The sequence below is a fragment of the Peromyscus maniculatus genome, chromosome 2 (genome assembly GCF_049852395.1).
Source record: "Peromyscus maniculatus bairdii isolate BWxNUB_F1_BW_parent chromosome 2, HU_Pman_BW_mat_3.1, whole genome shotgun sequence".
NCBI lineage: Eukaryota > Metazoa > Chordata > Mammalia > Rodentia > Cricetidae > Peromyscus > Peromyscus maniculatus.
This window is the reverse complement of record NC_134853.1, coordinates 107,305,750-107,329,839: the sequence shown is the minus strand read 5'-3', so window position 1 is coordinate 107,329,839 and position 24,090 is coordinate 107,305,750. Positions and strand designations below refer to the sequence as shown.

The window sequence follows — 24,090 nt, the reverse complement described above, 5'->3', positions numbered from 1 at the left end:
GGGAGTAACAAGGACAGCCTGTGTGTTGAGTACAGACGGGTTTTTCTATTTTTGATATTTATCTGGTTGAATCCTTGAATATGGCACTCATGGATACTGAGACAAAAATATATCATTTCATAATCAAATCGAGTTTTGTATGGATTAGAGGTCTGCAATGGTTGTTTAGTAAAGACTTTGTGTACTCAGTTTTCCTCCACTTTTTTTGTAACAGTTTTTGTCTCTCTGCAGTTGTACCATCATCAAGATGATTTCAGTGTTCTTGGAATAAACACTTCACTCTAACTCTAATCTCCATTATAGCACCCTGAATTAACTGTGGTGAGCCAGTCTCTGAGCCATGGCCCTGGGCGAGGATCTGAGAGGCCAGGAAAGGTTTGTTAGGGTTGAGAACAAGATTATAGGGCAGGAACTAAGAGGATGTGCAGTCTCTATTGTGCACTTAGAAGTGCCATGGTCACTTTCTGTGCCTAAATTCCTTTTGTGGCCTCAGGGAGCTGGCAGGACAACAGACGCAGACTTGCGCTGATTTATCTGTCTTGATACCACTTCAAAGAGTCCCACACTGCACACCATGGTTCCTGCCAGGGTCCAGAAGGGCCTTGAATGAATTTCTGGTCTTATCTCCTTGGAAACAAAATGTACAGGGAGCTCATTATTTCTGAACTGCCTGACCAAGAGAGAAATAAGGAATTTTATAATTACAATGGATTTTCACATAAAAATATTCTTGGTAGAATGACTTTGGGGTTGACTCATCTTTCACATACCTTTCAGAGATAAGGTGTTAGAAGGGAAGGTGAAAGAATTTGAACTGTTAGACAGATGTATTACAAGGTTCTGTTTCACAGTTCAGCTACTGTAGTCATCATTTAGTCCCCTTTGGCCTGATCCACCTCCTAGGGTTTGCTCTGATAGGCTCTTAGAGGTGAGGGATAGCCACAGACAGTCAGGAGAAATCCCTTTGTGTGTGTGTGTGTGTGTGTGTGTGTGTGTGTGTGTGTGTGTGTGTGTGAGATAGGCTTTCTCTGTTTAACTGCCCTTGTTGTCCTGGAACTCACTTTGTAGACCAGGCTGGCCTTGAACTCACAGAGATCTGCCTACCTCTGCCTCCCGGGTGCTGGGATTAATAGCTGACACCACTGTATTCCTTGCTGGGATTTTAATGATGCCAAATGTTATTTTGGCTTATTCCCTTTGCCTCCTTTGTACACATACAGGGGGAGACTTTCCAAGCTGGCCTGTTTTTGAAGCTCAGCAGAGTTGGACACCTAATTTGTGCATTCTGGTGAGGGCAGAGATAACATAGACTTCTTGGTACACAGAGTTGTGCAAAAGACATTTGTGGGATTGAACCATATTTCCAGCTTTTAGTCATTTGATTTTGCATATTCCATACACATGCTTTGCATTGAAATTTGATGGGTAGTGGAGGGGGTGGAAATTGTTCCTGATACCTTTCTCTCAGCTACCTGGTTACTTAGAATGCTGCCAGTCTCTTATATGCCTGCAAAGTACCTTTTTGAAATAAAAATAGTTAAGTTAAACTACAACTTCAGCCCCTTGAAATAATATATTTTAAACTCTAGAGGCCTTAAGATTTGAGGAGGCTCTCAGGATTGTGCAATTACAGGTCTGGTGATGGGCAGAGAAGGAAGTTAGGGAGTATATGTGTGGTGAGATGATTTCCCAGAAGATGTAAAGGAGTACAGATAAAGTGGAAACTGGGCAGTATTTCTCCTGCTGTATAGTAAACAGAACCTGACTATGTAAGAGATGAAACTCACCCAATTTCTACAATATTAGCCAACTCCACATCTCCAAACTCTAAACACAGCGCATGAAAATGCAGAGCACTGGAAACCCTGTCACCCCGTCTCCCCAGGGGGGAGAACTGCACTGGTGATCAAGTTCTACTGAGTTATACTTCCATGAACATCAATTATTCGCACACACAAAAAGGAATGAAGGCTCTGGACTCCAGAGGCCCAGTGTGGAACTTAAAATTGGAATGTGTTCTTTGCTGTATTTGCATCTTCATGGCTCTCCAGGAGGGGTATGTGTGTTGTTCCAATTCCCACCTGTGCTTTCCTGGCCTGTCTAACCCTGTAGGTCCTTCTTGATGCCAGGTAGCTCCCATCTCTTCACAAAGTCTTCTCAGATGACCTTCCCCAAGGCAGACTGCATCATATTTTCCCAAGGGCCCTTGCAGAGAAAACTCTCTCTCTATTCCAATGTGAGGTGAGGAATGAGAAGAAACTGTTTTTAGCTAGAAGAGCATCATAAGTGTCTAGAATCTCTCAGAGTTTGGCCCTTTTCTTGGGATCCTAGGAGCCCTATTTTGTGGTCATTCTTGCTTCTTAAAGAAAAAGGCAGCCAAAAGTTTTTGAGTGTAAGTTTAGAGCTTGCAAAAATGTATTTACTATGCTTATCTCATTCGGTTCTCAAACCAAGTCTGAGATGGAGGTTGCCGCTCCATTATACTAGTTTGAAGGGAAGACTCAGAAAGGTTTTGTGTTTTGACCAAAGAACTATTCACGTTTGCTTTACCCTTTTGGCTGGGTAGTGGCTCAGAACTCTTGATGATTTTATCTGAGATAAGCTGGAACTTTTTTTTTTTTTTTGGTTTTTCGAGACAGGGTTTCTCTGTGTAGCTTTGCACCTTTCCTGGATCTTGCTTTGTAGACCAGGCTGGCCTCGAACTCACAAAGATCTGCCTGGCTCTGCCTCCCATGTGCTGGGATTAAAGGCGTGCACCACCACTGCTAGGCAAGCTGGAACTTTTAAAGAAAACTTGACTAAAAAGTAAGTAAAACGAACAAGCAAACAGTAATAGAAATAAGAACAGTGTAAGATGTGTAAATTAATGAAAAAGTAGGCTGACTGAGGCCCAACTGTATCTACCATCCTCTTTATCCCGCCACTAGGACCAGGCCCCCACATTTCTTGACTTCAATAGTCTTAACTTTCCCCACTCTGCCACTTCAAGAAGGGAAGGGCTGGGGCAAGAACAATACAGTGGTGACCTACAGGAACTGGGTAGGTACCGTGTACAAAGACACTACTGTAATCTTTAAACTACTATATTTACTCCTTTCAACAACTCTGGAAGGTTATGAAGCCATCCATCTTCAGTTTTCAAAGGCAGGAGAGCTGGCATGATTTGCCTAAGGTTATTCAGGCAGTGTAGGCAAGCATGCTGGATCTGCAGCTTGCTCTGATCTCTGTGCTAGGCTCTGGAATGCATAGGAATGGCCCTGTTAGGCAGCATGGGTGTTAAAGGATAGAAGGCAAGAGGCCTTCCTGAGAAGACTGAGCCTTGATCTCTTATTATTAATTTTTGGAGCAGCTGTTTAACCCTCGTCTCTTCCCATTACACTGCTCTCTCTAATTTTTAAGATTTAAGATTCCCTAAAATTTAAGATTTTGTAGCAAGAGAAGGGCTCTTAGCAAAAATGCACTCATATTAGCTTTCACTTTTGTACTGAGTACTAACCTGGGCGCACTGCGCATAGCTTCTCATTTAACCCTCACTAGAGTCAGTTCTGTGGGCTGGGTTGGTTATGTATCAATGAAGAACCAGATGCTGTGGATTTGGAAACGGGTCTTCCAATGGAGGTGCCTGCTCCCTTACAAAGCTGGCTGAGAACCGAGGCAGGAGAGTCTGTCTCTCCTTTTACAGATCGTAATAAGCCCTGGACACAATCCTGCCCTTTCTCGTCTATAGTCTACCTCCGGGCTCTACAGCTGCTGTAAAACTGCCACTCCAGCACCACACAGACACAGAGGGGCACAGAACATGAGGGGGTGTTTGCAAGAGCCAGTTCATGGTGAGGAAGGATTTATTAGGGCAAGTGTAGAGTTCCTCATTTTCCCAGGACTTTCAATACCTGTCTATTTCAGGGACACCAGACTCATTCACATCATTCCTGTCGGGTATGCTAGGGAGGGCACTGGCCTGGGAATTCTGTCTGGGTGCCAAGAAAGGGCAGGAGCAAGTGTGAGTGAATTTTCTCAAGGTCCCCATTTCCTGATTATCTAGACTCTTAAAATAAGTCCATGCCTGGATGATTGCTATGGCCTGGAACAGTGGCAAGCGGGGATATTTACTGCCTTGCTCTAACTATTTTAAGTGTCACTTATGCTCTGGTGTCTTTATATTTATGGATGTGTACTCCAATCTGAAGAACTGCTGGACTTCTTCCCATGGCTTCCCCATAAATACCCTCTGAAAAAGGAAAAGATATTTTGTTTTACACAATACGTGCTGTTGAGCTTCATGTAGTCCCTATGCATCTCTATTCTCCACTTCAGATTTTACCTTGAAAAAAAGATGAAAGTAAATAAACATGGGCTGTGAACAGCACAAACCACTGGCCTTTCTTCTTCATAGCAAAGCATAATCTCTTTGTGTACAACATGTTAGAAAACAAAATATGTCATCCCTGTGACATGAAATCTCAGCCTCTCAATATAAATGAGGAAACGGATGCCAACTGCTCTTTGAAGAGGGTCAGGGTAAATGTCTTCTTACATTAGCTTTCCTCATCAAGGATGCTGGTCCTGCTCTCCAGCCTGCCTTGCCCTTCCTCTGCATCACTTTCCCTGACACCTACAGGGTGGGTCCCCATTGTGAATTAATGTCTACCTGACCTTTGCCCTTCAGGACTTGTTGTTCTCACAGCTATCTTTGGAGAGGAAGCGGCGATGATCTTAGTCTTCCAAAGGGTCGAATTGAAAACTGGTTTCCCAGCAGATGTGGCCTAGGACACTCACTGATGTCACAGTGTACATTTCCTTAGAAAGGGCGTTAGGAAGTGCCTGATGTAGCCTACATCGGGAATCAGGAAGTGCGCTTTTATGCATGAGGGTGGAAGTGTGTGTGGCAGATGAAAAAGCTGCAATCAGAATAGAACTGGGAGATGGAAGTGACTCAAGAGGACTCCTAAGCCAAGGCTCTGCTTTAAACTGTTTTAAACTGCTGGAGACTGGCTACGCAGCGTCTTTTCTCTCTAGGATATGGAAGCAAGCTGACAGTCATGATGCAGACATGAAATATCTCTAGCAATACTAAGTGTCCTATCAGTGACTTAGAGCAGACTTGGCAAACTATGGCTTTGATCCTTGCCTTGGAAAAGACAGCTTTACTATTATGGGATATAACTATACCCACTACTTTGCTTGCTGCATAGAGCAGTAAAGTTACTCTACAATTGCAAAGTAGAGTAGGGGCAACAGGGGCAGGTACCTGTTTATTCCCTTACAGAAAAGGTTTGCCCGGCCTGGGTATAGAGCAGGTCCCGAGGGGATGAGTGGAGAGTGTTCACTCCAGGTTGGGGCACTCAAAGCTGACTTCACAGAGGCCATGAGCTGAGTCTCAAAGACCTGTAGGATTTAGCCTGAGGTCAAGAGAGGGTCTTTCAGGCGAAGAAGTTACAGAAAGCTCAAGACAATGGCAAAGATCAGGGAGAAATGGAACAGAAATGGAATTATTGTATGAGACAAGACCAGGATGGGAGGACACCTGCAGAGTTAGATCTGAACAGCAAAGAAGTGGTATGCTAAGTTAGGCTATTCTAAATGGTGACACATTCCATTTCCCAGCTCTAGGCATGTAGTAAGGAATAGGGAAGTGACTTTGGAAAGCCATTTGACCTGGAGAATAATTTATTTAAAAGTACTGATACTTAGCTCCCCCCCCCCCCCCGCCCGGATTCTAGCTTAATTGGTCTTTGTTGGACTAGCTTTAAATTTCCCAGGTGGTTCTATCATCCATTTGGGCCTCTTACTAGAGGGAGGAAATGGTTAGACACATGCCTGTTGAAGCTTCAGGCCAGGTAGGCGAGCAGGTGCCCAACACATGTGAGTCAAATTAAATCAGCAATATTGGCTTGTACCAGAGCCAGGCTGATAAGCCTCTGGTTTACTGGAGTCAGCTATACAGCATGCAGTTGGCCACATGGCTTCCAATAAAAGAAATCACTTCTGCCTGCCTTTGCCTGGTCCTGGAAAAGCTCGTGATGCTCAATGCAATATTGAGACAGTTTATAAATTGGACATTTATAGATTTTTTTCTCTGTTGTTTTAAATGTGACCATTTACAAGGCCTTACAAAATTTGCCCTCTGCCTTCTTGCCTATCTGGTTGGTTCCCCAACTCCCATCTCCCATCTCTTCTCTCTGCAACTCCACTCCAGCCACTCTGGCCTCTTTGTTGTTCCTGGAGCACATGAGGCACGTCCTACCTGTGCTGGGGATGCATGTAGCATCTCTTCTAGCTGACATGCGCAGTGCTCAGTAGGTCATTGCACATCTTCTCATGGGTCATGTTCTTAAGAAGTCCTCTCTGGCAATCAACCTCCTTCCCCATACCAAACTGTTTTCTGACATATCCTTCTACTTTGGGGTGTTTATACATGAACACTATGAGCTCTGTCGGTAGACTCCAGTTCTGGGTCCTGTATATTCCAGGCTTGGATCACCCACCAGTGTGACATTGTTTATTGGAGTGGCCCAGTTTTAACTCAGTGCCAGGGAAAGAAACATTCACCTTTTGGGAGGAGATTATGGGTCACCACTGTTCTTAACAGAGTTCTGAGACCAGCTGAGCTTTGCAGTTCTCAGCAGAGAAATCAATGTCCAGAAACTGCAACCATGTGCAGGTGATCAGTGTGGAAACATAACCGTTTGAGCACAGCCTGTGGACCTTGGCCCTGGTACCTGACGGGCTCTGAGATACGCGCATGGGCTCTATCTGATGCTGCTGTGCTATCTGATGCTACTGAGCATTCTAGTGCTGCTGTGAGGCTGTGGCCTGGGCTGGGTGTGTGCTGGAGCCCTGCCGGGGAGAAGGACTCAGAACACTGCTGATGGACTAGTCACAGCTCTCTCTGCTTGTTGTAAAATCATCAGGCATGAGAAAATGGCTCCTGGGGGACCTGGTCACATGCCTTTAGCAGGGATGCTTGTGAGGTCTGTGGAGTTTCGTTTGTTCACTCACAAAAGAGACTCTCCTTAGAGCAATGGTTCTCAACCTGTGGGTCACAACCCCTCTAGGGGTCAAATGACCCTTTCACAGGGGTCACCTAAAGACACTGAAAAACACAGATTTTACATTATGATTCATAACAGTAGCAAAATTATAGTTATGAAGTAGCAACAAAAATAATTCAATGATTGGGGGTTACCACAGCATGAATTGTATTAAAGGCTCACAGCATTAGGAAGGTCGAGGACTACTGCTTTAAAGAGAGCAGGCTGGCCAAACCGTAAGAGTCAATTCTATGATGCTCCTAATTAGGCTGTGAATCTAAATAAGATATACTGAAAAAAAGAAAGGATATTCAACTCTCTCTGTTTCTCTGTCTCCGTCTCTCTCTTGTGTATGTGTTAAGCCAGAGGATATAGCACTGGATGCATTTCTCAGTGAAGCTGGAGCTCACTAATTTGACCACAAGCAAGCCCCACGGATCCACTTGTCTTTCCCCGACCTCCACAGAGGCATGCCAGCACACCTGGATTTTTATATGGATGCTGGGTACCCAAACTCAGGTCTTCCTGGTTCCTCAGCAAGCACTTGACTGCCTGAGCCAACTCCACAACCCTGAACTACTTCTTGTAAGCCATACACAGCTATTTATTGGGTTGTTGGAGTCACCTAAGGAAAATCCAGGGCTTATAGAACAGGTTTTTTTCCTCTTTCCTAATTGGTAGGAGATTTCATTTTTCAGTTTTTCAGGGTCTTAGACTTTAGGAAGAATGCCTAACTCAGTGACAGGGCATGATGACAGTGGAAAGAGTGTGACCTTGGAGTGGGATTTGTGATTCCCATTACAGACCTCAGCATCATAGTTAATACTGTGGAGGCACCAGATCAGTGGCCAACACTTTCTGCATAGGCCAGACCTTAGGCACAAAGACCACAGGGCCTCTGTTCTAAGAGCTCAACTCTGTTCTGTGGAGTAGATGCTTCTGAAGACAATGCACAGGTCACTGAATGTATACAACCTGACAATCAAGTTCTAGTTACAAAATGAATAGTTTTTGGAACTCTGCAGCGAACCCCCCTCAAATATGTTTCAGACTTTGGGTCACATAAAGATTTCTTAAATACAACACCCAAGAATAATGCATTAACAGAACAAAGACATGAAGCAGACCCTTGCCAAGGTCTCAGTTTTCTACTCTCCAGAGACATCAAGTGAACAAAACGATAGCCCCACACTGGGACAAAATATCTGAAAACTATGTATCTAATACAGACTTTCAAATTACATAAAGATTTTTGAAGATTCAATTCTAAGTGAAGAAAGACCCAACTTTAAGAAAAAAAAAGATAAAACAATTGAACTGGCATTTTGTCTAAGAAATTGGGATGGTAAATAAGGAAAGCTGCTGAACACTACTGGCTATTAGCAAAATGCAAATGCTAACCACAGAAAGATCCCTACACACCTAGGAGGCTTCCTAAAACCACAACAGCAAGGAGGGCAAGTTTTGCCGAGGATGTGGAGAACCTAGAACGTCATGAAGTGCTGATGGGGATGTGAAATAACAGGTCACTCTGAAAAGCAATCTGATCCATTTACTCAAGTCTTACTCACACACCTGCCATATAATACAGCCATGTCACCCCTAGGTGCTTAGTGAAGAGAAATGAAAGCATATGTCCAAAGAGTAATACACAAATTTTTATGCCAGCTGTATTTTTAATAACTAGAAGCTGAAGGGACCATTCTGTTTCTCAATTAGTGAGTGCTTAAACAGACTGTAATATAGCCATACACAGAGTGCCTAGCAGCAAGAGGAGGAATACTCTAATGACAGATGTGGTAATAGAGATGAGGATAAATAATTATAAGAACGAAAGAAGTCCTACCTGGGAAGAAAGGGGCGAGCATGATTGGGAGAGGGAGGATAGTGTGTGTGTGTGTGTGTATGTGTGTGTGTGTGTGTGTGTGTGTGTGTGTGTGTGTATGTGTGTGTGTGATCACAGTACTTCGTATACACACATGAAACTGTCAAAATAAAAAAGCATCATCAAGTCAAATTCCCAATGGTATTGCTCCCTTTAACACTGTAGACAATGCAATTGCCTACTCTGATTGACAGAAAGCAGATCAGTGGTTAGCTGAGGTGGGAGCTGAGGTGAGAGGGGTAGAAATGAGCAAGATTGCAAGAAGTGATTGTGAAAGGGTAGGAAAAAAAAAAGAGAAAATCCAGAAAGGCAAGAACACGACAAACAAAAACCAAAGGGCTGGAAGGTAACTTGGGAAATACCACAAGTTCAGTCATTGGCTGTGGTAGCATTTTCTGTTTTAGACTATGTGTGATTTGTTTCATGTCAATCAAATGGTTAAACAAATATAAATATATGTGTCCTGTAAGTCAATAAAAAGAATAGCTGTCATAAATAAACAGATGACATGAATGAGCAATTCCTAAATGAAATTAGGAGACTGACAATTTTATTAAATCACAAAAGGAATAAAAATAAGAATGTACTTATAAATAATGTTTCTTTGTATTTTATACCATTATGTCCACAATCACAGTGGTAAATGTAAAAACTACTGATTATAACTCATGTAGGATGTGGGATCTTTATCTCATTTAGTTCTAATGAGCATATAAGAGGGACATGACTTTTGTGGGAGCAAATTTGATAATAATAAATAGTAAGCCCAGACAGTATGAGGCTTTGACATAATAAATCTACCACTAGGAATAGATCCTAAGTAAATAGGTGTCACATAAGGATATAGAAAAAAATCATTACATTTATTTTTAAAAAAAATAGTGAAAAGACTAAAAGGAACACAAAATCCATCAGAGAATTGATTTAATAAGACACAGCATCTTTTTTTTTTTTTTTTGGTTTTTTGAGACAGGGTTTCTCTGTGTAGCTTTGTGCCTTTCCTGGAACTCGCTTTGGAGACCAGGCTGGCCTCGAACTCACAGAGATCCGCCTGGCTCTGTCTCCCAAGTGCTGGGATTAAAGGCATGCGCCACCACCGCCCGGCAAGACACAGCACCTTTTACCAAAGCATTCATGAAAAATGAAATTATAGAAAAGTTTTAGAGACACAGAAAGATGTTTGTTGGACATCATCAAGTGATTAAAACTATAAAGCCAGTGCTCAGAATATATTTAACTTAGATAAAATATATAAAGGATCTACACTGATGTTTAAGACAAAGGTATTAGCACTGATTACCTCAGGGTTGGGTTATTAGATATTTTTTTCTTCATTTTGATTTGATTTCTACTTGTCCTACAATGAAGATATAATGCTATGATAATTAAAACCCCAACAAAAGTTATTTAAGAACAAAATCAATGATATTACTCTATAAATGAATACAATTGGCCTTGGTGGTCCTTCTAAAAACATTTCATTCAAAGTTACCAAACAGTTTAGATGCCTTGGGGAGGCCTGCAATATTTCTGCTCTGAAAATGGAGCCTGTAGGGTACTGCTTTAGGGCTGGACTAAAGGCGGTGGTGGCAGAGGACTGGCTCTGCCTTCTAGAGAAGCTGTCATACCCTTGAGGCCTCTGCAGGAAGGACAACTGTCATCAAGTTGTAAAGAAGTAGTGCTTGTGTTGCCCAGGGCAGTGGATCGGGTAGGCTGAATCCTCTGTCAGCACAGACTCCAGGGGCAGTTCCCACACCCAACCCACAGAGTCAAGACTGAAGAGCAATAAGGGACTTATATTTCCACTTTACACTCATGGAAAGTGAGGCCAAGAGGACCCACTCCAGTGCGATTCCATCAGCTGCAGCTGTGGCTTGAAGTGATCTGGATGTCAATGGGTCATATAACTAAAGCGGCCATTTCTGGAAATAGATCACTCACTCTCTGGAACTACAACACTCAAGTCTCAGTGAGTAAGAGCTAGCTCTGAGACATGGATTTTAAGACTCTTGAATCTCCCTTCTCCCCTTCCTCTAGTGAAACAGGAGAATCAAAGTCCAGGAACCACTACTCCTGTGCCACAGAGCCACATGGCACCACAGTACATGATTAGGTTACAGGCAGTTAGCCACATACACCAAGAAATACTCGAGTCTAACCACTTGCTGGCTACAACAGGGTTGGCAAATGTCTTTCATCTACAAAATCAAGTGGATCAGGCTTGGATATTAAGGTAGTGCCTGTACTGAGTGACAAAAGGCATCGTAATCAGGAATGTTTGGCGTGGGAGGAATGCTTAATAAAATATGTTACCTTTAGAATAAGATCAATCATTTAGGGTATTAGATGGATTCATCTTGAATATTTCTTTTACTATGACATTCTCTTGTAAACCAAAGCTAGGAGTTGGGCAGGTGGCTCAGTGCTTAAGCATGATCTTTTGATGAAGATCTGAGTTTGATTCTCAGCATCCATGTCTGGTGGATTACAGCTTCCTATATTTCCAGTTCCTAGGGATCTGACCTCACTCATGTGCATATACATACAATCACACACACAATACAAAAATTAAAAATCTCTAAGTTTTCATCCTAGTATCCTATCATAGTATATCTGCTTTTTTTAAGCCCAGAATTCAAGATGCTCCTTAATTTGTGCCTTACTGTTTTAATTGCTTAGGAACTCAGTGCAAAACTACCTTCCTGGATTGTTTCTTGTAACAGAGGGCCCAGCCAGAGCAGCCAAGAGTGGGAACTTATCCAGTTGGGAGAAAATGGATGAACAAATCTGAGGGAGTCAATAGCAGGGGAAGCTCAAGATGGAAAGAGGACATCATAATTACTGAGTTGAACTCTGGCTGAGTTTTGCTTATCTTCAGGATTTTATTCCAGTCCAGCTGCTCATCATCAGGCTCAAAGCAAAGGAATTATTTAGTTTTTTTTTTCTAGAAGGATCCCTAATAAATATCTTGCACATTTCTTCTCAGGATTCATGACACCATTTTTTTCTTCTTTCTTTTTAAACCATGGGTGTCCATTTTCCCACATTTTGCCTATTTGAATCCCATTCATTCTTTACCACACATTTCTATAGCATCTTGGAGACTCTGGGCTGTGGAAACCATGTTCTCAGAGTCCTGATATTTGACACAATTTCCTAGCCCTAATTTATCTCCACAGTTGCACACAGAGCTCCCTTAGGTCTACAGTACTGGGGCAGCACTGATTTTTGCCCAGGCTGTTAGACTAAGGGGCTCTACGAACACTGGTTGACTGTCTCCTTCAAATGGAGCAGTCTGGATGTAGACTGGGATATTAAGGTGTCTTAGCTGTTAGATTTAAATACCAGCCTAAGGTAACAAAGCATCATAAACCAGCAATGGAATGCAGCAGCAAGCATAATAAATCCTTATTGCCCATGGCTAAAAGGAGACAAAAATATTATTTCAGAATAAGGGAGAAAGAAATTACAGCTACCATGGAAAGGTATGAGTCGATGAACCTTTCTTGCATGTGGAATAGTACCTGAGTGACTCAGAAGAGTTATTCAGCTTAAAGATCAGCAGTTACTATGTACTTTGTTAGTTACTGAGCTATAACCAACAACAGGATAACGAGGATTCTAAAACAAAGATGTTTACAATGCACATGTAATTTGGAGTAAGTTTATCATTGGTAAGCCAAGAAACTGAAATTTAAAGCTGTGTGGCTTCCAGTCAGTGGGATATGGAAAAACACAATGCCAAACTTTTCATGCATTTGGAAACATGTAGTGGGAAACAAGGGCCACTTGTTAATTTAACCAATGTCTTACCTTTCCCAAGACCAGAAATAGAGAAGACAGGAGCATTTTTATCTGCTGATAAGGTATAATGACTCCTCATTAATTGCAGATGATAATGGAAATTGAAAGACATCTTTCTGCTCTTCAATTCTAAAGCGACTAAGGCCCTTGGCCACTCTGATAAAGAGCTACCAGTGTGACTGCTAAACCTCTGGGTGGGAGAACAGAGGAACTTTAAACTTTGAGCCAAGAGAGTAATTCTAGCTACTGTTATCAACATTCAGGGGCATATAGTGTAAAGAATTTCTCCATTTTATAGGCTTAAAAATAAAAGTGGTTAAAAGCTTTGATTTTTCTTCTTGACCAGTGTTAAGTCCTAGGCCCACAGCACAATCAAGAGAAAGGCGTACAGATTTCCCATATATTTTCTGTTCTCTTCTTATATGCATAGCTCTGTCTTTCCCATGCCTTAGGCCATGATTCCAGAGTGAGGAGCCCAGAACTCAGATGCAGGCAAAAGACTCTGCTACTGGATGGTACCAGTTGTATAGGCAATAGTTTGGTCCCCAATGCTTGCTAGCAGGGAGGTTTAGCCTTGGGAAGTCTTTCTGGGCTGGCTGTAGACTCTGCACAGAGAGCTGGCCTGGACAAAATTGTTGGCTTCTAGGATGTTAACACTTACAGCTTTGTCTTTAAAAGCTGATTCTAGCTGTTTCAGAGTGAGAGGTTAGAGGGTTCATGGTTGGGAGGAGACAGAAGGGTTCTTCACTGCTACCCCATTCTCAGAGTTCAGTGAGTCCCCCTGAAGGAGAGGGTCTGGGCCGTGGCATCAGCCCAAGAGGGGCCATATTGGAATCCAGACAAACTGGAGTCCAGACTGAGAGCCGCACTCACCTCGTGTGGAAAGTCAGCCAAGTTTCCACTGGTGAGTCTGGATTCTGTAGGCAATTTAGTGATTTCCTGTTGGCCACCCCCCACTGCTGCCCCCTCCCACCTGCAGGCAGTCACCCATCCATAAATCCTGTCCAGCCCTGGATTTTTGCCCAATGTTTCAGAGGGTTGGACTCACCAAGGAGAGCTGAATTCCCAGGATCCAGGACCAGCTGTGTTCCCAGAGGAGTCATCAGCACTGAAGGAAGGTTCGGTCCAGTGGCTAAGAGCAAGGCCCTGATGTCTTCCAACTGTGTGGGGACTTGTGGGGGATCTGGGAGAAGACAGATGGTAGATCAGGAGGTGAGAGCACACAGACTGTGTTACAGGAGAGAGAGAATAGGTTTGTACCGCCCCGTATGTATGATAGGCATTGTTGCCGTTGGCTTCATTTTTTTCCTATAGAGAAGGTATACCTATGAAAGGTGAGTCTGAATTTCAAAGTTAATATTTGATGCCTGAAATAACAAGGTCTGTAATAAGAACCAGGCCTGTGAATTTCAGTTTTCACTTTATACCACTTTAAAGCACACCACCACTGGGTCTTTCTAACAATGTAGATAAATTGAAGCATGTTACCATGATTTTTTTTTAAAGGACAATTTTAGCATTTACTATATGCCAAGTTGTGAGATAAATAGTTTTCAACCAATCTCTGTACTTAACTCATAATATCTGTAGGAATGAGGCAATTTGTAACTGTCTCCACAAATAGAATACTATCCAAGAATTTATTTAAGAGGATTTATACAAGTGCCTTTTTTCAGTGAGAGACAATCTAGTTGTGAGCTTGATTTGCTTTGTGGTCTAATTCTTTTTTTTTTTTTTTTTTTTTTTTGGTTTTTTCGAGACAGGGTTTCTCTGTGTAGCTTTGCGCCTTTCCTGGAACTCACTTGGTAGACCAGGCTGGCCTCGAACTCACAGAGATCCGCCTGGCTCTGCCTCCCGAGTGCTGGGATTAAAGGCGTGCGCCACCACCGCCCGGCAGTGGTCTAATTCTTATGCCCAAGTAGGAACCAGATAAAAAGGGCAGGAAGAAATTATTACGGGGTGTCATGCAAAATCTTCTAAGGAGTCAGGGCTTCAGTCTTCAGTGGTGGGTTTGGACAGGCCCCTACCACGTGCTTGGCTTTTTGTTAGTATGTGTTAGGCATGTACATAAATACTGACAGTCTCTACTTCAGGAACAACCTTCTCATCTTTCTGCCTTGACTGACAAAGACCATCCCAGGGAGAAGACAATGGTAAAATAAAACGATGCATCTACATGGGAAACAGAGTGCACTCAACCCTTTGTTAGCAGAGGGAAAACGTACCTGTTTTAGCAACCCATAGTTGGAACTACAGCTGTCCATTGATTAGCTTAGGCTAGCCCTTAGCCTACCGGGCCTTAGCTGCCTCATTATAAAGATCTCTTTGAGTAAACAGCCACCATGGAAGTGTCTTTATTCCTCCCCTCCTCCTTTATTTACTCATTAAAAGCAAAAAGGGAAGACTAGTATCATCTGAGAAACAATGGATTCTCCTTGGGCCAAATGTCAGCCCCTGCTTATGTTTCTACAGCTTCTGTGGCAGTTCTTGGTGTGAATGTGTGTGCCTATTTTATCTCCCCAGTGGAAATGTAAATTCTCCAGGGGCAGAAACCACTTCATTTTTTTTTCACTACAACTCTACCAGTGTCCACTTAACTTGGGTTTAGAGATAACACTCAATAAATATCTGTCCACTGACTACATGAATGGCTGAAAGAATGAATGCCCCCATCATTCCATGTCAAGCTTTTAGACTATAAGTTAAGTCATAGGACTTGATGTGAAATTTCAGTTTGATATACAAAACTTCCCCTTTAAAAACTAAGCCATGTTATCGCTGATAAAAAAAGAAATGCTATGTCCATGTTAACTTTTCTTAATTAAATCGAGACTTCTTATAAGGATCTGAATGGTGACTGTTTTCTTTCGGGAGGTTTGATTAAAATGGGGGAAGGCATCCTGCTCTTCCACCACATTCAATGGTCATACTCTATTTGGAATGCAGTAAGAATCGGTTCAGAGAAAATACTTCCCCGCTGATGCCACAGTAGCGCTCCAAGGCTTCCATCTCTGTTAGCAGAGACAGCAAGGAAGGGCTATTAGGGAGAAAAATCCCACCAGTGAGTACTATCACTCAGCATGACCCCAGAATAACAGCTCAGTTGATGAAGCCCAATGGAAAACAAATGACATCCTTCTTTTCTCTGAGCCAATTTTCTGTGGCTTCCTATGAAGTCTGGAGGTTTATGCAGCCACCAGTGAGAGGAAACCACAGCTGGGCCCCTGAAATCAGAGTGGGCAGGGGTGAGGGTCCATCATCAGCTGTGGGTGTGAAAATCGAAGTGTAAAGTTTATTTTCCCCCCTAAAAGTCCACAGTGTATGTTGATGTATACATGTGTGGCATGTAATTATTATTTCTTATATTTTGTTTCCCCTTTCCCCTTTAGTGTGACAGCTTTCTCTTGGCGAGAGAGTCAGCATATGGGCTCTAATTATTGCTCTGTTTTTAAAGGGTAAGACTCCATCTAGAAACTTCTGTTCTATCTTACCCACCCATCCCCGACTCAGTGGAAAGGAAGCAGAAGGCAGGTAGGCAAAGGGGGCTGTAGCTTCCAAGATGGCCAAGCTCTGTCCTGGGGAAACATCAGGGTAAATGGTGGCCCGGGGCTATTTGTTTGTTTGTTTGTCTGTCTGTCTATGTATGTATGTATGTATGTATGTATGTATGTATGTATGTATGTATCTATCTATCTATCTATCTATCTATCTATCTATCTATCTATCTATCTATCTATCTATCTATCTATCTTTTGAGACAGGGTTTCTCTGTGTAATAGCTCTGACTAGAATTCTTGGAATTCACTTCGTAGACCAGGCTGGCCTCGAACTCATAGAAATCTACCTGCCTCTGCATTTCAAGTGCTGGGATTAAAGGTGTGTGCCACCACCACCCAGCTACAGGTAAGAAAATTTTCATCCATGTTTTTCATTTGCTCTTCAAAGACAAACCTAGCATGGGATTAAGAGCCATTTTCTTGGCCAGCTCCATTTGATAACCCTTGTGCCCCAGCAGTGTGGGCAATCCTCTGTTGTCAGGTTTCTCACAGACAGCAGCATCCAAGATGTAGCAAGGCGAGTAACTTGTCCAATGCCACAATGGTTAACTAACAAGGTGGGAGGTGGAGGCAGATTTCACACTCAGCTCTGGCCGCCCCATACTCTGTATTTTCTGTTGGAAGAGCTGATTGTGGGAGGAATGACTGAAGGGACTATTTTCCGTTCTTAATTCAGTAAGAGGAAAAAGGAGGTGGAGGGTGGGTCAGTTGCCACCCGAGGCCACGGTTTTGAGGAGTTTTTACCTAGAATCAGGAGCTGTGTCCCCTCGGTCTGCTCTCCGTGAAGATTGGCTGCCCTGCAGGAATATAGGCCCTGATCGGAGAAGGACACGTTTGCGAGCAGCAGGGAGCCCTCGTGCAGCTGCTGCGGGGAGGCCAGTTTGCTTTTATTTCTGAACCAAGTGACTTCAGCTTCAGGCACACCTACGAAGACCAAAATACGCTTATCAGACAAACGTCAGGGGGATCCAGGACACTGAGAACCTCTGGCCACCGCACCCAGCCATGCAGGAAGCATCTGCCTGGGCGTCGTCTACCATCCTTCAGCCAAACCAAACATCACACCTTGGGCTTCTTCTTGTCTCTAGAGCTTTTGCTTTTTAAGACTTCTAGAGGTGAGGCAGGAAGGCGGGGGCCAGTGAAATGGGGAGGGGACAGTGGCAGCGGATACATGGCACTTGCCAAGTTATAAGAATAGCCAAGTCCCAGTGGGACCAAGTCCTGTGCTCATTGCCTGAGTTGGCTGTTTGAAACCTGGAGCTTATGCAGGGACACTTGGCTCAGTCTGGGAGGAGGGGACTGGACCTGCCTGGACTGAGTCTACCAGGTTGATCTCAGTCCTCCGGGGAGGATTTGTCCTGGAGGAGGTGGGAATTGGGGGGGGGGTGGGCTGGAGGTAAGGGGAGGAGGTGGGAGGGGGGAGAATAGGGGAACCCGTGGCTGATATGTAGAACTGAATGGTATTGTAAAATAAAATAAATAAAATTAAAAAAAAAAAGAATAGCCAAGTCCTTTGGAGAACACATCCTAAAATAGAAAAACTAAATGCACATACCTCATACAAATGAAAATTCTACAATTGAGACCAACATAATGCTCAGTAACTAAAGCCGGATATAGGAATATACACGGTCTGATTTCATGTCTGTAAGTGAGAAACAAAAACTGGTGGCATTACACACCTGTGAAGTCTCACCAACATGACTGCTTAACAAGACCCAAGCGGGGAACACACCAACAGACACGACGATGTAGAAAGGGGGATTTCATGGAGCTTCAACACTAGATAAAGAATGACAGGCAACTAAGGGACGCTGAGATCGGGAGAAATAGTCTTCCCCAGGGAAGAGCGTCCAAGCTGCGTTTCCAATCCTAAGTGGACAGCCCAGAAGTCATATCCATACAGGTAACATTGAATGGATGGAGAAGGCTGTGTTTACATAGTTAGAACTTTATAGGCAATGACCGATAAAGAGATGGAGGCCCTAAATTTGAGAGAGGGTGGCAAAGTGGTGGACGGTAGGGAAGGGTGTGGCAGGCACATGGGAAAGATAAGTGGGAGGAGAGGGAAGGGGGGAGCTATATAATTATGTTTAATTAAAATAAAACAAAACGGAAAACCAAGTAGCATTAGTGTATGTTGTTCGTAGGCAGGAGGATGAGTAGTTAGTTCCTCTGAGGAGTGGAATGAATACAGGGGGGTGGTGACAGAGAGGGAACCAAAAGCTGGCTCTTCGCCAGTGTTAGTTCTTGACCTGGAAATGGTTGGTTGTAGAGCATTCATTTGGCACTTTTTTGATGCGTCCACTTTTCTGTAAAGATGCTATATGAAAAATAAAGCCAAAGATATAAAACATCAAAATATATGCTTGACCCAGATGAAAGGAAGCTGCTGGATCCTTATTAGACTCGACACCATATAGAAAGCATGCTTATATATTTTTTTAAGCTGCCATGGTTTAGATTAAAAAAAAAGGTTATTGTGTATGCATGTCCTCCTGTGTATGGGTACATGCATGTCAGTGCAGGTGCCTATGTGGCAGGGGCAGAGGCATCAAATCTGCTGGAGCTGGAGTAAAGGCAGTTGTGGGCTCCTTGATATGGACACTGAGAACCTAACTCATGCCCTCTGTGAGAGCAGTGTACAATCTTAACCACTGAGCCACCTTTCTAGCTTCCAGTATTTGGATTTTGAGTGTTCTCACAAGCCCCATGTTTCCTGGGCATAGTTTTCTGGATGGCACCACTGGAAGGTGGGAAATCTTCTAAGAAGTCAAGCCCAGTAGATAGTCTGTGGGGGGAATACCTTTGAGGAGGGGTCATGGGATCCCAGGCCCCTCTTCACTGGTTTGCTTCCTGGCCCCACGGTGTTTGGTTTTACTCTTCTACACACTTATCCTGTGATCTATTAGGTAACTACAGATCCAGCCTCAAAGCAACAAGACAACTGATAAGAGACTGAAACCTCAAGTCAACAGAAACTCTCTCTTTATGAGTTAGTATCTTGGATGTGTTGTTATAATGCCAGAAAGATGACCAAGACAAAGGATGTCTTCTCAAAACAAGAGAACTCAAAGTGGAGACATCAGTAGCAGGATAAGAAATAGACCAAAGGAGAGGACTCTGCTCTTCCACAACCCATTCTTATATTTTTGTCTGTGAGAGTCAGGGAGATTGTGTATAGACATGGGATGGGTGCCTATCCTTGGAAGTCAGATTCTGTACCCTAGGTACAATCTGGGCTGCTTAGGAAGTTTCCTTGAAGCTGGTATTCAGGTAAGTAGTCTACAGCCTGTGACAGGAGTTCCTAGATGGCCTTCTGAAGAGGCCTCACAAGAGGACAGGCTTGGAGGGAGCTGGGAGACTGAAGGTTTGGGGTGCTGACTCCCAGACTTCCAGGCAGCAGAAGCTTCATTTCTTCTACCATCCAGCCTGCTGCCAAGCCCAGTTTGCTCATAGAACTCGGTGGCAAGCATGCAAGTAATGTTTAGAATGTCAAAGGCTGGAAAATGGGGTCAATGCCAAGAAAAGCCAAAGACCTAGACTCTTAGTCTAATGATTTCCCAGAGCAGGGCTGTATTTTGTCCTTGGGACAAGGCAGTGTTGTCCTGAACAGACAGCTTATGATTAGGGGTCCTGATTTCTTTGAGGGGTTATGTGTACACCTACTATTTGTCTTAAAATTGCTCAAGAAGAGTAGGGCTAATGGGAGGAAATACAGACTTGGATACTGGAGTCTTGTCACCCCAGGGAGAGACATACACTGATTCATCTCAAATGATACAAGGCTTGAGTACACCTGAGAGAGGCTGTCAGCATCTCTAGACACACCTTGAGAAAAGATACAGGTGAGAGTCAGAGGGGCCGAGTTTCCATTGTAGCACCACTAGGGAGAGCAAGCGCATCATGATGCTTGCCCATTCCACCTAGGCCTTTGAACCCTGAGCTCCAATTTTTCCAATAATTTTTCTTTTTTTTTTTAAATTGGGAAGCCTCTGAAAGAAGTTGAAGAAAAAAAATTCTAGTCATTTCTCTATCAAAAGCATAGGGAAAATTGGGTCTTAAAAATCATTTCTATGAGCATTCTCCCCTCCAGCTTTGAACTGCTCCCACGTAGCGCTTAGTGGGGGTATCTTCCTTTTGGTCCCCAGTGAGAATAAAAGGCTATTCTATTCTGGAGAAAGAAAAGGAGAGCGAGAGAACCAGATGTCACGAGCCTTTTGTTTCATGTAGAGGGAGTGCTGCCTAGGTGAACAGAGGAGTGAGCATAAGCCCCCCCCCCCCATGACTGCCTTGATGGCATCTGGAGCTTATGCTCCTAGAGGCCACAGCTACAGCTGTGTATGTGTATATATAGACGCTGCTGAGACATGATGCCTCCAGCCAAGTGATGCAGAGGAAGAGAACCAACTCCTGACAGAGGGAGGAGAGAAAAGAAGGGAAGGCAAAGAAGCCAGGTTCCGAGGGGTCAGGGAGCTATTTCTTACTTTTCCAGGAACTGAGTCAAATTTTCCTATTTCCTGTATTATTCTTTGCCTTGTGACCCATGGAGTCTGGCTTCTCTGTGAGGGCTAGATGGGGGTATACTCTGGAAAGGATGATTTCTCTGGACTTCACAGGAGAAATGGAAATGTTTAGGATAGCGATGGGCAGGGAAGGTCCCCTCTAGTCTTTACAATATTTCCAAGAAGAGGATGCTATGGAAACCCTTCTCCGGTCTGTTTAGTAAAAACCTTCCTCACACTCAGTCTCAAAGAGACCAACATTGTGAGTTCGTCAATGGATTATTGCTGCTGCCACAATCTGGGGATTTCTCATCTGAGACTATAAAGATATCTGGAATGACAACCAGCCCTTCCGTGACTAGCTTTGACATGATGAACAAAGGATATGGAAGGGAGAAAAACAAGCAAGGTACTAGAGATCTAGTCCCCTTCTCTCTTAAGGGATGACAACCATGCTTTATAGACTCTCATTAGCCACCCAGACATGCCAACAAATACCTTGGAGAGATACCAGACATATTAGCCTAAGCCTGATATTTAGAGCACCTTGACACTGAGAGTGTAATGAGCTGTGCAAAAATAGCCCACTGGCATCACTAAAAATAATAGTAACTGAGCATTTACTATAAGTCAAACATTACAGAGATGTAAATACTTATTTTCCGTAATGATCTCAACAGGACAGGTACTATTATCAATTCCATTACACAGAGGGGAAAAGTGGATCTCAAAGAGATTAAGAAATCTGGGGAGACCTCTCTGTGGCTTAAATGCTTGCACAGTTTAAAAAACTAGAGTTGGGATCCCTAACATCCATGTAAATGACAGGGTGGGTATGGCAGCCTGCCTGTAATTCCAGAACTTAGGAAGCAGAGATGAGTAAGCAGGCTAGCTGGACTAGTCAAGTGTTTGGGCTCCAGGTTTAGGGAGAGATCCTACCTCAATATATAGAGCAAAGACTGATAGAGGTAGATGTATCAGCCTCTGGCCTCCTAAGATATACCCACACATGTGTACATGCATATACACACAAGGACACACCACATAAACATATACATGCAAAAAAAAAGAGAATTCTTCCTATAGTCACATTAGTTTGGGTCCTTGATGACTCAGGAGCAGAATACCTGGTCCCTACGGCTTCCTATCCCTAGTAACCTACCAATCAGCCAGTCGGTAACCTACCAGTCTCAGGGTGGAGATGTAAATGGAGACACCTTCAATGTCAGAACCCCTTTCTCAACAAGTACACATCACAGCGTGTTGTCACACCAGACTGCCTTTTTGAGGACATCTGAAGTGCCTTGCTGTGATTTCCATACTGTTAGATCTTTAAATATGATCGGATCATATCTTTTTGTTGTTGTTGTTGCCATGGCAGCACCAAAACTGTTGTGAGGAGGGGGCTTCTAGAAGTTACAAGGGCTGGCTGAATTAGATGTATGTTGTTGGAAGGTTCAGTCATATTATGGAAGCATTCTCCCCCCACCCCCATCTGCTCTACCACACCAGCACGGTGTACAGAGAAGGTTGGCTGAGAAACGGCAGAAAACACACTGCAACAAAGCTCAGCCTGGAGCTTTACTGCTGTTGATCTATTGCTTGTCTAGGCTCCACACTAGATTCCTGGGTATTATTTGTGTCTACAAAGGGGACGCAAACTGGCCTGTGTCTGCTTTATCCCCTTGTGGCATTTCTTAACAGCAACACAGTGTTCTCCCCCACTGCTGGGAAGGATCAATAAATGGGTCTAGTCAGAAGGGCTGGTAACGGGATCCGATTATAAGGATTAGTACCTTTAATCTGCACTGAGCTGCCAGGAAGCATGATGCTGTAATATGCCTTTCTTCTTTAACATCCCAGACAGGATATTCTTGCTAACTGGACCGTTTGTTATACTTGGAGGGCTGCTTGCACCACGGCGGCTTGTCAGCACCTCGAGGTGGGGCATCCAACGGTGTACTTTTACATGATATGTTCTTGAAGGTTCTTAGGGTGTGTATGTGGCAGGGGGATTGGCTTGGTGCAAGAAAAGAGAATGGACGCAGTGATTCAAAGGTCAGCTTTGGCGACTAGTCTAAGGAACCATGGAAGTCCAGACAAGAGGCTTTCCACTTCCTTCTCATATTCCCCCTCATGAACTGGGGCAGACACTGGAAGTCATTTCCAAAACCTTTTTATTCCTTTTCACGAGTACTGCAGGAGGGTGTTTCCCAGTATCTTTCATAGTTGGAAGTGGCCATGGACTAAGGAAAGTGGAAAGGATTAAGTGGCCCCTTCGTTACGGCCCTACAGAGCCTCCCCAGCTATTCCTCACCCTCTTCCCTTGTTTGGTTCACAGATGGAGAGCATCCCAGGGCGACTAAGAGTTCACCAGCATGAAGGCTGTGATCAGCACTCTGGGATTCTGAGTGATATAGTGAGGGCAGATGCCTTCCAGGTGAACACTGTGAATTCTTAAGAAAGTCCTGATGATCTATTGTACCCGAACCCTTATACACTGGGGGATAGTAGGATTTACTTTGTAGTAGAATCTAACCTACCCTAATTGATACACTCCATTCATGTCCACACCACCAATCCTCCTGCACCATCAAAACCCTTCAGAAGCATCCCTTGCTCTTACGATACAAACCTAAACTATAGTATAACCTATAAGCACTTGGGATCCCTCGCTCCTGCCTACTTCTTCCTTCCCAGCCTCCTGTACATTCTTTATCTCTGCCGCTGGCAGCCAGAGTTCACACACCAGCCAGACTTCACTTTGCCAAATGCAGTGTGCTCTTTCCACCCCAGGCCATTTGCATGCTATTTCCTCCACTGCTTTTTCACTCAGTTTTCCGAACCTTACCACATAGAGAATGATCAGAAAAATGAAAGAGTGGATTGGATCGCCTTTAAAGCAAAAGCCCCATCATACTCACTGCTTCATTTTTTTTTTTTTATGCAGAAGGGTTGGGAAGAATGTGTGAGGCTGCATTTTACAAGTTGAGAGCACATGTGTGAGAAAAAGTCTTTATTGAGAAACTGCTAATGGCTCAAACATGCGAGGATGTCAGGCAGTCTAGGTAACGTTTGAGATGTTCTTTAAATAGACTTTTATGTACCCTTTAAAATCAGGCTGATGACAGGCAAATGTTAATTAGGGAGTGGAAAGGAAAGACAAGGGATGCAGTGATCAAGGAACCGTGCTAAGATGTCCATTATGGGAATTTTGGAAAGGGGAACTTTGAGCACAGTCTCTTACTTTTCTATATTTCCATAAGTGTCAAAACCACCCTGCTATTCCAGAATAAGGAAATAATGAC

The 24,090-nt window shown here is 43.6% G+C and overlaps 1 protein-coding gene across 6 annotated transcripts in view; it reads right to left on the bottom strand.

Moving 5' to 3' along the window:
- Adamtsl1 (ADAMTS like 1) overlaps positions 1-24,090 on the bottom strand; it is a 933,106-nt gene that overhangs the window by 30,990 nt on the left and 878,026 nt on the right. For all 6 annotated transcript variants that reach the window (XM_076564473.1, XM_076564474.1, XM_076564475.1 and 3 more), the window contains 2 exons: positions 17,022-17,201; positions 13,769-13,903 (listed from right to left, as the gene is read on the bottom strand). In XM_076564473.1, the coding sequence (XP_076420588.1) occupies positions 13,769-13,903; positions 17,022-17,201 (315 nt within the window). The remainder of the gene's footprint in view (positions 1-13,768; positions 13,904-17,021; positions 17,202-24,090) is intronic.